This window comes from Trachinotus anak, unplaced genomic scaffold (assembly GCF_046630095.1).
Source record: "Trachinotus anak isolate AG129_WGS33_773 ecotype Australia unplaced genomic scaffold, CSIRO_AGI_Tana_v1 ptg000002l, whole genome shotgun sequence".
Classification (NCBI taxonomy): Eukaryota; Metazoa; Chordata; class Actinopteri; order Carangiformes; family Carangidae; genus Trachinotus; species Trachinotus anak.
The window spans coordinates 1,785,001-1,799,974 of NW_027273853.1; the positions used below are offsets into that span (position 1 = coordinate 1,785,001).

Sequence of the window (14,974 nt, forward strand, 5' to 3'; positions counted from 1 at the left end):
GCAGAGGTCCCCATCACCCACTGTGAAGATTATTACACTGATGAGGTTTTAAATAATACTAATAAAACTACTACTACTACTACTACTAATAATAATAATGATAATAATAACAATAATGATAATGATAATGATAATAATAATGTAAAAATGATTCTGCACATGACACCAGTAAATAAAAAGGCTGCTACCAAATAAACCTGTTCTAATGTGTCCTCCACTGTCACTCATAAATACACAAATAAATTAATTAGAAAATAAAAACACTGTAGTTTCCATTGAACATTTGAACGTGATTGTGTTTTGCAGACAGATGAGGCCACATTAGAAATCATGCTATGATCTTTCTGATGAAGATTTCCCTCTAAACACTGACAGTAGGTGTGTTTCCATTAAGCTGCTTAATGTGCAGTTTGAAATTATAAACTTAAAAACGAATCACAGAAACACATGAATTGAATGAATTGAAATCAAACTAACCAGCCAACTTTAATCTGAAGCTCATTCACTAAGTGCCTGATACTATCTCCTGACAATATAGTCTTCTCACATTTCACTTTTATTTTGACGGTTCACTGCTCACCCGCTCCATTGACGTCAGTCACCTGTGGTCTTCACTTTGTTCCCGCTTTGTTCCGATTTTGATCTTGATCTTCAAAGTTCATGGACACTGGAAAAAGAGGGAATGGGCTCGTTTTGTAATTTTTTTTGTTTTTCGTTTTTCACAGGTTTATACATCAGAACAGCTGCACCACATCTGTCCCATCGTCTGAGTAAAAAAAAAGGGAAGGAAGCTTTTATTTTATTATAGTGCGATGACAAAGACATTTTTCATATTCCAAGATCAGTTCCTGCTGAAATAAGAATGTGTTAAAAACAATGCTGTCAGCAGCCAGTTAGCACATTAGCTTGCTAGCAGCAGGCGTCCCTCAGGAGCCAGAGTCGTACGTGCATCAGGTTCTGACCACGTCCTTGTATGAATGGAGGCATTTTGCACAGCTCTAGCTCAATAAGCTGAACACTGTGACCTCTCTGTCCCCTCCACCACCTACACCACTCAGAGCCCCATTTCCTCCGGCCATATAAACAGACTCTATCAGCCTCAGTAAGACAAACAGCAGCGCTGCTTGGTTTAGCTAATCCTGTCACGGGTATCACCTCTGTTTGGACCGATCACATTTCTCAACAAACCGACCCTGCGACCTTTCATCACGCTGCTGCTCCAATCCCTTGTTTCCCTCAGCGGGGGGAGAGAGCGAGGTGTGAGCTTAACCCTGTCTTCACCTTCAGAGATTCCCCCACACTGCCCCCCAGCACACTCTCACTGTGTTTGTCCCTGAGTTGTGTATTTACCTTTACCAGTTGTTACACATAATATATGAAGTGAAGACTTAAATAATTAAATTAATTAGTCTGTTAAATGTTTGAGTTTGGGTCAAAAACTCGCGTGAGGTCATAGTCACCTTTGACCTTTGACCACCAAAGTCTAATCAGGTGAATGTTCATGACAGATGTAATGAAATTCTCTCCAGGTAATCGTGATATATCACAGGAACAAGAATGGTACATAGGTGAGGTTGACCTTTGACCTTTGACCAGAAATGAAGAAATGAGACCCCGTAGCTTGTAATAATACTTTATTACCTTAATATAATAATTTGATAATCATCATATTTCACCTCCAAATGACATTCACAGTTTAGTTACAGACTCTAGAGAAACCAGCTGTGTGCAGTGCAGGTTACACAGATCACAAGTGTCCAATGAGAGTCCAGCTGCTGTGGTCAGCTGACACAACCCGCTGCCAGGTACTGAACATCACACAGGACATGACATCCAATCAAACACAAGTATCCTCACTGGGAAAAGGCACTTCCTTTATTGTCTAAAAACTGGTACAGTCAGGGAGGACATCCTAGTTTTGAGCGTCCACAATGTCTCTGGGCCGACCTCGGCACGGAGTTCAACGGTGACGTGACACCGAGGGGTTTGACCACGTGATCACCACAAACACAGAGCGGCTGTTTCCTGTTCAGTCAGACATGAGCAGGATGGTGAAAGGTTTCATTTTACTTCCTGTCACCGACTGCAGCAGAGGCGGAGCAGCTGAACTGAAGTTATCCTACAGTTATTTATTTGACTCCAGCACAGAAACTTCATGGTCACTCACTAAAGGAACAGTCTGATGTTTGACTGTTTGTGCTCCAGAGTCAGACGAGCAGGTCAGTGGTTTCACCGCTGACTGTCCAGCACTGAGCTACGTCCAGGACATGTTTAGCCTAGCTTAGCATAAAGAGAGAAACTGAGAACATCTCTTCATCAAAGAAGGACAAGTACTCCTTCCAGAAACACCGGAGGTGCTGCACACTGGTCATGTACAGAATAAATAATTGAGTCAGGACTATAAACTCAGGTTAGGAAGGAAACAGATCAAATTTAGTCTTTCTGCACATTAAACCGAACCACATGAAAGTTAAGCAGAGCAGTCTGTTATTAATGGAAGGTGCTGAGACGCTGTTCTGGTTCCAGGTTGTGGTGATGATCCAGGGTCAGTTTTTATTACTGACTGAGTTCTTGTGTGATGAGTAACATTTAAGCTTCGAGTACAGATGTTATATCCACGGTTCACCTAGCGACAGCTGGGTGATTTAGAAACAGCTAACAGCTCCCGAACACACCACTTCTTATTCTCACCTTCAAATTTCTATTATAAAATATATACAAACAGTTTTGGAGGAAGACAGAGATGGAGCTAGGCTAGCAGTTTCTACCCGCTGCCATTCTTCATGCTAAACTAAGCTAATCGGGGTCCTGGAGCTGTGTCCACCTGGCTCTGGGTGAGAACACCGGTCTGTCAGAGCTGTGTGTGAGGAGGGAGGTGACTTCACACAGATTTAATAAGAAAGCAGCTCATGTAAACGCTGACACTGGTTCCTTCAACACATCAGGAGCCTCATCATTTCGCTTGATGTGTGTTAATGGTGCAAACACTGAGGCTGGGGCCCTTTGGGGCCCCTGGTGGTCCAGCTGATAACCCAGTCACACACACACTTAGTGTTTGTCTGCAGTACTTCCAACCCTGTGCTTGTTGGTCAGTCACAGAGCAGCATAGGTAAGTGATGGCTGCCATGATGAGCACGCCGGAGGACGACTCCATCATTCACTGAAGGGGAACCAGACCTCCCTCATCTTTAATGACGCCTGCACGCCCAGTGCAGTGTGTGCATGTGAACACACACACTGCTCACCTCTTTCCTCTCCTGTGCAGTTTAAAAGTACAAGAATAAGAAAAAATACTCTCATATTTTACACATATTATAAAATGTTCTCTGACATAAAAACTTCTCCCCGCTAACGAAAGTCTCCCTCATCATCTTTTACATTTACATTTTACATGAACATCACAATGAAAAAAAAGTGTTAATGTGACATCAAACTTTGCCAAACTATATTCAGGCCAGGGGGAGTGATGTATGGTTCTGTCAGTGGACCAGTGTTAATAACAGAGCTGATGGTTTGATGTGTTTGACAGTGAAGAGCTGGACTGAAGCAGAGACGTGGAAGATGAAGCTGTGTGGACCTGTGTGGACCTGTGGCTCCCGTTACTGACCTGCCTGTTACTTCCTGACACATGTGTCTACACTGTTGTTACATAAAACAGTAACTGCTTTGGCTCCATATTTAATGTAAACAAGAATATTTTTAATATTTTAGAGGAACATTTTAAAGCTTTACAGCTACAGGTCTGCAGGTCTACAAGTCTGCAGGTCTACGGGTCTACAGGTCTATAAATCTGCTCATCAGGAAACTAAATCTACACTTTGTTTAATAAACAGACTGAGACTGGTTGACAGGTCAGAGGAAACACAGAGAGTAGAGTGTGACAAACCGTAAGGCAATACCTCCAGAACACAGACATACACACGTTTATACACCCCAGATAAGAGAACAAGAGCATATTGTCCCATAATGCACTGCTCCCAAACTGTTCAAACTTTAGAGAAATTTCCTTATTTTGACCTTGACTCTCTGATGGTTCATGTTCGTGTGTTTGTGTGCTTGTTCTATACAGTTCTGCAGGACTGAGTCCTAAAACCTGGACCTTAGTCACATGTCCTCACTTCCTGTCCCCTGGTCCCTAGTCTCTAGTTGTTTGAATGTTTCTGCTTGATGACTGAAATCAGGTCTGTGTTTAACAGCAGCTCCTGATTTCTTGAAGCTTCACCGTCTGTTAAAAAACTGGCCGGTTGCTAACAAGTGTCTAAATGAGATGACAGAGGTTGTCGGGGATGTTAAACGTCATCAGCCCAACATGAAAACCGATCTCCTCACCAGTCCACCTTTACAGCCTCGCTGTGTTTCTACAAACTGTCACTAACTCTGTCAGAGGAAAGAATTTTGAAGAAGAGCTCAGAGCTAAATCAAACTACAGGTTGAAGGTTAGTGGTGGTGACGGTGAAGTCATGCGACCGTGGTGCCGTTGGTTTATAGCCTAACATGAGCTTTTTACTGCTGCTGATTGTATTTAGGGTTCAAACATCATAAAGTGGAGTCATTAGTGAAGATGATCCTGCTGAACAAAACCTGTCAGCATCAGAAACTGTTGCTGATTTTCTTTAATCATCCGAAACACAACGGAGAAATCCTATTGGCTGTTTGTGGAGGGAAACAGGTGATGATGACTTCAGGGATGGACTACAGAAACACATCATCCCTGCAGCTCTCTATGTGTGTGTGTGTGTGTGTGTGTGTATGTTATTAGAGTTATATGATGTAAACCTGCATCTAACTAACTTTCCCCTCTCATCTCCAAAATATTTTCTGAATAACTGCTGCAGAAATGATTGAAAACCATCATAATGACATATGTGAGCCACAGGAACTGAGCTGAGCTTCATGTTTGCAGTGTTGTGGACCCAAATGTTCCACGTCTTTTATTTACACACACACACACACACACACACACACACACACAGATATATATATATATATATATGTATATATATATATATATATATATATATATATATATATATATATATAATATCTTAAGCCTTGAAGTAAACCCATGAGATGAATCGTGTATCAGATCATAAATCAAAATAATTAAATATTAAACAAGAAAGTTACAAAGGAGAATTTTTTTGTTTCACTTTTAACTGGTTTCCTCTACATGTTTGGGTGTTTTGTGATTTATAGTTGGGACCTGGTGGCTCACAGACTTTGAGTGTCTCCACCATCTGTTTTGGCTCCTGTAGGTGTAGCAGTGCTGGGTGAGGTGGAGTACAGATCAGATAAATACACTCTCAGCCAATCACAACACTGCTGTGCTCTGAGCACACATCTCTGATCCGAAACTTCTGATTTATCACTGCACAGCACATGTCATGGATGCAGGATTTCATGAAGTGAAGGAGAAAGTTTTCCAGGTATGTAATCTGTTCCAGGAGCAGATATGGTTTACTCTCTTCTCTCCTCATGTGAATGGACCTGTGAGCTCTGCAGGACACAAAGCTCCACACAGGTCAGCAAAATACCAAACTGTGCTTTACACTGCAATGAAAATAAGCCCTGATGAAAGTATACTGCTCTATCACTGTGTTGTTGTGATGTCTCTGATAGCTTTGTAGGTTTTACAGCCCTTCACACGTAATTTTGTCATGAGATGATTTCCTGGATATGTGGATATCACACTGACTCATTTACAGGAGCATCATCATTATTTGTTATACTGACCAGCTGACACATTATGGCATTAAATCATCTCCCTGGGGTGAATATAAATTGTTTATAGAACCAGATTCTGTACATCACATCAGCCTCATGCTGCAGACACTTAGTGTTGTCAGTGTTGTTCCGTCTGTAGATTGTGAAAACCCATGGTCCACTAAGGCTGGTCAGAAACCAGCAGAACCCCCTGTTCTGTGACTATGTCTGCATCTCTGTCTATGTCTGTCTGCAACTGTGTCTGCACATGTATCTGCGTCTGTGTGTCTGTCTGCGTCTGTCAGCAACTGCATCTGCATCTCTGTCTGCGTCTGTCTGCAACTGTGTCTTTGTCTGCGTCTCTGTCTGCGTCTCTGTCTGCGTCTCTGTCTGCGTCGGCCTGCAACTGTGTCTGCGTCTGCAACTGTGTCTGTGGCTGCGTCTGTATGTCTGTCTGCATCTGTGTCTGACTCAGTCCACCTTAAAAACAGAATCAGTGACTCAACAGGAAGAAGCTGCTGCTCAGTCTGTCGTCTGGCTGAAGGGAGCACAGCTACCTGCTGTTGTTACAGTGCTCTGTGGTTGTACCATCCCTCACTGCTACAGTGTCAGGTGTCAGTATCGTCATGGTTACAGTGTTATGATGTTGCCGTCCTCTCTCATACTCTCGTGACTGCTACTGGCCGTGTTTCCGTTGTGGCTGGACATCGCCGTGGAGCTGTCACTCAGGGATGCTCCAACGCTGTTGGGCAATGAGATGCTCTGTGGGAGGGGCCTACCCACAGTGGAGTGGTGCGGCTTGTTGCTAGGTGAGTCTCTGTTGTTGAGGTTAGTGTTGTTGCTGTTGGTGATCCGGTGGGAGCTGTAGGGCGTCAGGTCGTTCTCCAGAATGACATCACCATCATCATCTTCATCATCGCTGTCACCCTCTGCAATGCTGTTGCTATGGTAACAACAGACAACATGGTTATGATGGTTATAGATTGGATCTAGAAGTTACAGTCTGATTCAGAAGTTTAATAGTTTGTTAGTGTTGCCTCTGTGTTCGCTCTGTGTTTGGGCTCCACCAGCTGCTCTGACTGAGTCTGATGAAAACAGTGAGAGTGAACCAACAGATTTGAAAAAAAAAAAACAGAACAGAATACAAAAACAAAACAAACAGAAATATGCTGAACCTTCATTCTCTGGTCTCACTGAGTGTGTGGCTGATAAATCTGATTAATGCTGGTTGTGTGTTGAAGCTCATGTTTTTCCACCAGTTCTCCAACATCAATATAATCAATAGCACTGTTTTTATCAGGTGCCACCAAGTGTGACAGGCAGGAGGTGCTGTGGAAAATACTGATGAATATTAATATTCAGTGGCCTACCAGGGACAGGTTGACAGTGTTAGTGCATGTAAGATGTGACCAGTAAGTAAACTAAGATTTGTCAGATGGCCTGTAATGTATGATGATGGTGTTACCAGGAAATGGAAGAGTAGAGATTAAACAGTTACCACTTTCACACTAAATCACAGTAAGACGGTTATAACTGTTTAAATTTTAATTATCACTATAACCGTGGTCGATTACTGTGTTAATTACTGGTTAATTTAACTCATGTTAGATTCTGTAGCCACAGTCTCCCAGACATGTGCGCCCATCAATGTGGGTTTGTTTAGAGTCAGTCAAACACAGCATCACTGGAGATTTTTCAGACTTCTAATACGTTTTACACCAAAACCAGCAGGTATATGAACGCAACTGTTTTTGCACTGACGGACAAATTTTTGTTTATGTTCGGAGAGGACACACACAGCTGCAGTAACAGAGCACACACACAAACACAGGGAAAAAGAGTGAGCTGCCAGCTGCTGTGTAAACTGGATAAAATGGATCTGTTGCGTCTCCATTGTTGTTCCTGTCAGTGTTGGAGACTCTGTGTGAGACATTTTGGTCGGTGAGTGTGTGTTTTTGAAACTTATTTCAGGGCTGCAGCTCACTGTCATCCCAGAGAACAGTGTAGCTGCTGTATTTGGTGGTTTAGCAGCACCGTGCTGGACAGGTGACAGGTGTGTTTACAGTATGCGTGCTCTGAAAGACGTTAGAGCAGGAAAGCAATATTATTATTATTATTATTATAATTATCATTATCATCATCATCTTCTTCATCATCATCATCATCATCATCATCATCATTATTATTATTATTATATATTTGTTATTCCCTTGTTCACAGAGTGGACATGCAGCAGTATTACTATCTGTTGGACATGTTATTATTTTAAAGTTTAAAAGCTGAAATTATTTCAGGTTGTCTTTTATTACCTTTTGAATATTTTCAGCATATTTTTTACTATGATAATACTGATAACTGTGATCATTTTGGTCACTAACATCGTGATATAAAATTTTGATACAGTTTCATCTCTATTGGAGAGATGACTTATTTACACAGGAATGATAGTAATGTACAGGGATGTTTGCTCGTATTTGTTCTGATCTGTTTGATCTGTTGCTGCCATTTTGATACAGGGGTGATAATTATTTTTACCTCTTATGCTACAGTTATCGTGATACATGAGAGATAGCATTATGAGAGGTGATGCTAATGTTTATGTCCTTCATTTATTTATATATATTTTATAGCTTTATAGTTTTTATTGTTTTTACTGTTACTTCCTTGTTGGTGTCTTTGTTCTGTGTGATGTTACTGTTCCTTTTTTTTTTCTTTTTTGAAAAGCATTAAAAAGCGAATTAAAACATTTTTAACATTTTTTTCATGATTGTAATTCTTGAACCAAGAAGGTTTATCCAAATGTTAGATACATATTATTTCCATATCTCATGTGCCACTCCACATGAATGTAATGTTCTCCCACCAATTTCATTCTGTGAAACCTCGACCGTTGATATAATCTCTGTCTCTTGTTTTCCTGCTCGTTTCTGTGTTGATCATTATGATCAGGTCGGACATGGGGAAAACACTGACCAACTCTCAGTCCTGGCGTCATGGATTCTCGTCTTAGCAGCTTCACGCAGCTGCTCTTCTGTCCATGTCCTACCTTGCAGTAATGGGGTTGCTTTGAGAGGCGGGGCTTGGTGAGTCATGTGACAAAGTGGAGCCTGTAGATCCAGCTGAGCCCACTGAACCGGAGTTGCCCACCGAGATTTTACTCCCACGATGCACTACGTTGTTCCTCTGGTTCGCTGGCTTCACCGTCACAATGAGGTTGTGGCTGTTGGCCACCATCATGTCTGTGACCTGGAATGACAGGTGGATGGTTGATGATGATGATGATGATGATGATTGACAACATCAGTCACATGGATCACAGTTCTTCTACAAAATAAATGTAGTCTGACTGTTCATCATTAAACAAAGACCAAACCAGACTTCCTGTCTGTCTCTGATTTGTTGAATTAAGATGGAAGAAAAATATATTTATGAAAATGATGATAACACCATGCGATGGTGACATGGTGGTGGTGGTGGTGTTCTTCAAGTTTAAATAACTGAACTGATTTACCATAATATAAAAACAGTTAGAAAAGCCCAGACTTAGAAACACTTCAGTCAGGTTGTACTGGTCTGATACCAATGCATTCAAACATGTTTATCAGCTGTACATCACTGGCCCTGTATGGATGTGATATGACTCTGTCACCGTCATGGCTCTGACTGAGGCTGGGGTGTGATCATGAGACGGCAGGTACACACTGGGGAACCTTAAAAAACCTTGAACTGGGTCATGAAGAGCTGCTGTGGGTGAAGACATTCGTCAGCTTCTCAGTGAAGAGTTTATTTTCTCCAGTTTGTGTAAAACATGAACAGATACATGAATCTTTCTGACTGTCAGTCAGAAGAATGAACAACACTAAACCCTCCAAATTAAAGCCTTACTGCACGAACACAAAGGTAACATACATACATATATTATATTTTAATATATGAAATATATGTTCATATAAAATTAAAGCACATACGTACAAATCATACAGTACTGGAATAATTTCATACAGACAAATATACCCATATAAATATGTATGTTTAAGTATGTATTCTTATATTGCATGTTGTTTGTTTTGTTGTATGTTACATAGATATACAGTATATCATCCCACAGTCAGGATGTTTTGGTGTCATAAAGAGTAGAGTCTAAAAGTCTGAGACACTTTATCAGGACGAGAAGAGACATGTTTAAAATTTATGAGAAATACAGAAGAAAAACATAAATAAACATATATAGTTTGTGTTTGTTGTTTTGATAAACTTACATATATAAATTCAATCTACATCATTAACATATGGTTACAACATATTATACCATCTAAAAATCATCATAGATATTTTAATATAAATACAATACAAATTTTACTATGTGTATTTCATATACGCTGTAAACTTATATCCTCATATATACAGAGGATGTATATATGTGATGATAATATAGGTGACATGTGTGTCGTGTCATATTTTAGTATAGGAGTTCACACTGTCTTTTTTCTGGTGGCACTTTCCACTGCCACATGTTTCCAAACTGTTGACGTTTTGCTAACAGCTAATGTTACATTATTCACCAGACACCAGTTCTTCTTCACTGCTCTAAAACTGTGGTTGCCTGTTGTGGCACAGCACAACTTCCTGTGTAAGCTGCTGTTTTAGAGGAAACTGCCATTTTATCTGGGTTTGAAACTATAAAGTGAATTAATTAATCACGTGGTATCAGATCAGTGATTAGACTCAGATACCCCCTGACTCCTGATCCTGTGTACTGGGTAGCATCAAAGGTGGCTGTGACTGTAGTGTCAGTATCAGAGCAACTCTGACTGGAAGATAAGATAAGATAAGATCAGACTCTTAAAAAATCCTCATTAGTATGTTAGATATGTTTAAAGTCATCTCATAAGCAGCTGTGCTGAAATGACTGGAACGACCAGGATCAACATCCAGGTTAATAATATTATCATGTAACAGCTCACAGGGTCCCATACAAGAAAACACTGCCTACACTCTTATTGGTCAATCAGGCAACGTCCTTCTGTCTCTACTGAATATTTCATACAGTCTCCGTGAAGGTGAAGGTGAACCACTGAGTTTTTACCTGGTCCAGAGATTTTCCTGCGACATCGATTCCGTTCACCTCAAGAATCTCGTCGTTAACTCCCAGCAGCCCCGTGCTCTCTGCCAGCCCGCCACGCACCAGACGAGATATGAACACCCCTGGAACCTGCAGGATGGAGGAAAGGTGACACAGATTTTACACCTGGAGACAAAATGAGAACTACTTGTCCATTATAGGTCAGAGTTAATGATTAAGCTTCTCTTGTCCTTGGTCTGGTGGAGGTTCAGTGAACATGGAATGTGTTTGATTCAAACGAGTCCTGGGGTCCTCAGAGTCTGTGCGTCACTGACATGAATGATTAATGATTACACGACAGGAATGAGCTGGTCCATCTAATACAGCTGTGTCTATGTCTTTGTGTTGAGTGATTTATTAGAAAAATTAAAATTTCATGTTTTAGTGTGACCTGTAACATCTGTCAGGAGGCTACAGATTATTGTAATTATTATTTATCATTATGCAAATCTCTGTTAATAAATAAACATAAACTTCCCTCCATCTAAATGAGTCAAAACAAGAAGAGGAACATTGATTTTAGAAAATCTCCTCTAAGACCAGCTGTCAGAACAGCTGCTGACATCTGTGTGTTGTTGATGATGATAACAAACTGTCCCTACAAACATCTCTGTTACTGTCTCTACTGACATGATGACTCATTTATAGAAGCTTCATTTGAACTGTTTGTATTAGTGTTGGAAACCTGGATGTGTCCAGTCAGAACAGACTTGTTGTCAGACAGAAGTCAGAGCCGTCTGAGCTGCTTTCAGATCAGCTGTATGGAAGATGAAGAGACTCTGTGTGTCTTTCATCACTGTGATGTTGATATGATTAATGACACACATTATTATTATGGTTGTGTTCCTCACACTACACTGGCACAGGCATTTCCCTGCATTGTTGTTGTTGAACCTTGACCCCTCCCATAGAGAAATGTAATGGGACACCTCTGTCAAGATCGATGTTGCCAACAATGTGGGGGTATATCATTATCACACATATAAATATATGAAGATATAAGTTTATAACATAGATGAAATACCCAAAGTAAAATTTGTATGTGTACATATATCAGAAATGTCTATAAGATGAACCTTTATACAGTATAACATGTTGTGACCATATATGGTAATCATATATTTAATTTAGTTCGGACCCCGGGCCTGGGTCCTTTCTGTGTGGAGTTTGCATGTTCTCCCCGTGTCTGTGTGGGTTCCCTCTGGTGACTCTAAGTTGCCCATAGGTGTGAATGTGAGTGTGAATGGTTGTTTGTCTCTTTGTGTCAGCCCTGTGATAGACTGGCGTCCTGTCCAGGGTGTACCCCGCCCTCGCCCAATGTTGGCTAGGATTGGCTCCAGCCCCCCCGCAACCCGGTTCTGATAAGCAGTATAGATAGTGGATAGATAGAGGGATATATTTAATTTATATATATATATATATATATAAATTAAATATATGATTTTTTTTATTTTTATAATTCATTTCTCAGTAATTTTAAACATGTCTCTTCAGGCTGTGGGATGATATATATTTTATATATTACATACACTGCCTGGCCAAAAAAAAAGTCGCCACCAAAAAAAAAAAGGTCACACACTCTAATATTTCGTTGGACCGCCTTTAGCTTTGATTACGGCACACATTCGCTGTGGCATTGTTTCGATAAGCTTCTGCAATGTCACAAGATTTATTTCCATCCAGTATTGCATTAATTTCTCACCAAGATCTTGTATTGATGATGGTAGAGTCTGACCGCTGCGCAAAGCCCTCTCCAGCACATCCCAAAGATTCTCAATGGGGTTAAGGTCTGGACTCTGTGGTGGCCAATCCATGTGTGAAAATGATGTCTCATGCTCCCTGAACCACTCTTTCTCAATTTGAGCCCGATGAATCCTGGCATTGTCATCTTGGAATATCCCCGTGCCATCAGGGAAGAAAAAATCCATTGATGGAATAACCTGGTCATTCAGTATATTCAGGTAGTCAGCTGACCTCATTCTTTGACCACATGCTGTTGCTGAACCTAGACCTGACCAACTGCAGCAACCCCAGATCACAGCACTGCCCCCACAGGCTTGTACAGTCGGCACTAGGCATGATGGGTGCATCGCTTCATCTGCCTCTCTTCTTACCCTGATGCGCCCATCACTCTGGAACAGGGTAAATCTGGACTCATCAGACCACATGACCTTCTTCCATTGCTCCAGAGTCCAATCTTTATGCTCCCTAGCAAATTGAAGCCTTTTTTTCCGGTTAGCCTCACTGATTAATGGTTTTCTTAAGGCTACACAGCTGTTCAGTCCCAATCCCTTGAGTTCCCTTCACATTGTGCGTGTGGAAATGCTCTTACTCACTATTAAACATAGCCCCGAGTTCTACTGTTGTTTTTCTTCAATTTGATTTCACCAAACGTTTAAGTGATCGCTGATCACGATCAATCAGGATTTTTTTCCGGCCACATTTCTTCCTCGAAGACGATGGGTCCCCACTATCCTTCCAGTTTTTAATAATGCGTTGGACAATTCTTAACTCAATTTTAGTAGTTTCTGCAATCTCCTTAGATGTTTTCTCTGCTTGATGCATGCCAATAATTTGACCCTTCTCAAACAGACTAACATCTTTTCCACGACCACGGGATGTGTCTTTCGACATGGTTGTTTAAGAAATGAGAAGCAACTCATTGCACCAGTTGGGGTTAAATAACTGCCAGCTGAAAGATAATCGCCCATGCAGTAATTATCCAATAGGAGGCTCGTACCTATTTGCTTAGTTAAATCCAGGTGGCGACTTTTTTTTTGGCCAGGCAGTGTATGTCTATAATATAAACATAATTATTTACATGGGTTTGACATATATGTTAATATATGAAATTGTTCCAACTTCTAATAGGTTTCATAAAAATGTTTACATCTATGTTTTATTCTATATGTACATATATTTCATAGATGGCAATTCAATATATGTACATATACGTTTGCTTGGTTCATAACAGCTTTTCTCTATCTTTATCTTGGTTTATTCTCTAAATGTTGTTGCGGACTTATTATTGAGAATGAAATAAACTGTATGAGCACACACTGAACTCACCACTCCTCTAAATGATGTGTTTAATGATGTAAAGAAAGATTGACCCACAGCGGTTTAAGGGTGAGTGATGGAAAACTGGAAGAAGTGGTGGAGGTTTAGTGTCTCAATGAAAATATTAAGAGATGAGATGGAGGTGTGAGATGAGAACAGCCCACCCACATACAAATCTACACATTACATTTTATTTCTTAACTAGAATCACCACCTCATAGCTGTCGACCTCCGCCACTCAGACTAGTTTCAGATCACATCCTGTTTTTCCATTTTAACCATTTGTGTAAAATTTTGTCATAATTGCTCAGTGAAGTCTTGAGTAATGACTAAAAAGTGTTTTGTGAGGTCACGCTGATCTTGACCTTTGATCTTTAACTACTAAAGTCAAATCAGCAATCAAACTGTTGATTGTTGCTTGCTTGAAGAGTGAGTTCAGCAGTGACGCCCCCAACAATGTAAAGATTCATATTAAGATTATGTCCAAATACAACAGAACCTTATATCTGAGTGAGACATACTATATTTATCATTAACTTTGTCATTTGAAATGTGGAGTGATAATTGACGAGTAGACTCAATTAAATAACTGATCTCACCTTCTCTACACCCTGTGGTGTCACCCGCACGCTCACCCCGTCACGGATGTAGAAGCCCAGGGGTTTGTGGGTACCGTGTTTGTGCAGTCGAACGCGCCGGTGTGTCTCAGGTAAGATGTCCACGTCAATGATGGATGAGATCTGTCTGAAGTCCTGTGGCCGGCCAATCATCAGGCCCGGTTTGTTCTTGGTGTGGGTGGAGCCTGAGACAGAGGTGCGCAGGCCAGTTAAGCCCAGCCCCTTTTTACGCCTCTGGAGGGAGTTGGTGGTGAAAACTACAGGTTCATCCTCTGAAAGATGACACAGAAGGACAGAGAGAAGAGTCGTTATTTCAACATGTTCACAGGATGTTTTTATACAGTAAAGACACATGATGAGTGAAATAATCAGTCAACACCATGACTTGATGTTGAGGATGTTGCACAGGAACTCTTAAAAGGTTTTCTTAGTTAAGGAAAAAAGTTAAGGCATTTGCAGCAGAAAAATTCTA

The 14,974-nt window shown here is 40.8% G+C and overlaps 1 protein-coding gene across 1 annotated transcript in view; it reads right to left on the minus strand.

Annotated features, from left to right (window-relative positions):
• Positions 1 to 1,617: 1,617 nt before the first annotated feature.
• Positions 1,618 to 14,974, minus strand: part of pard6a (par-6 family cell polarity regulator alpha) — a 36,639-nt gene continuing 23,282 nt past the window's right edge. The window contains exons 3-6 of the mRNA XM_071489199.1: positions 14,485 to 14,774; positions 10,790 to 10,915; positions 8,750 to 8,949; positions 1,618 to 6,646 (exon numbers count right to left, since the gene is read on the minus strand). Coding sequence (XP_071345300.1) covers positions 6,334 to 6,646; positions 8,750 to 8,949; positions 10,790 to 10,915; positions 14,485 to 14,774 — 929 coding nt within the window. The 3' untranslated portion in view covers positions 1,618 to 6,333. The remainder of the gene's footprint in view (positions 6,647 to 8,749; positions 8,950 to 10,789; positions 10,916 to 14,484; positions 14,775 to 14,974) is intronic.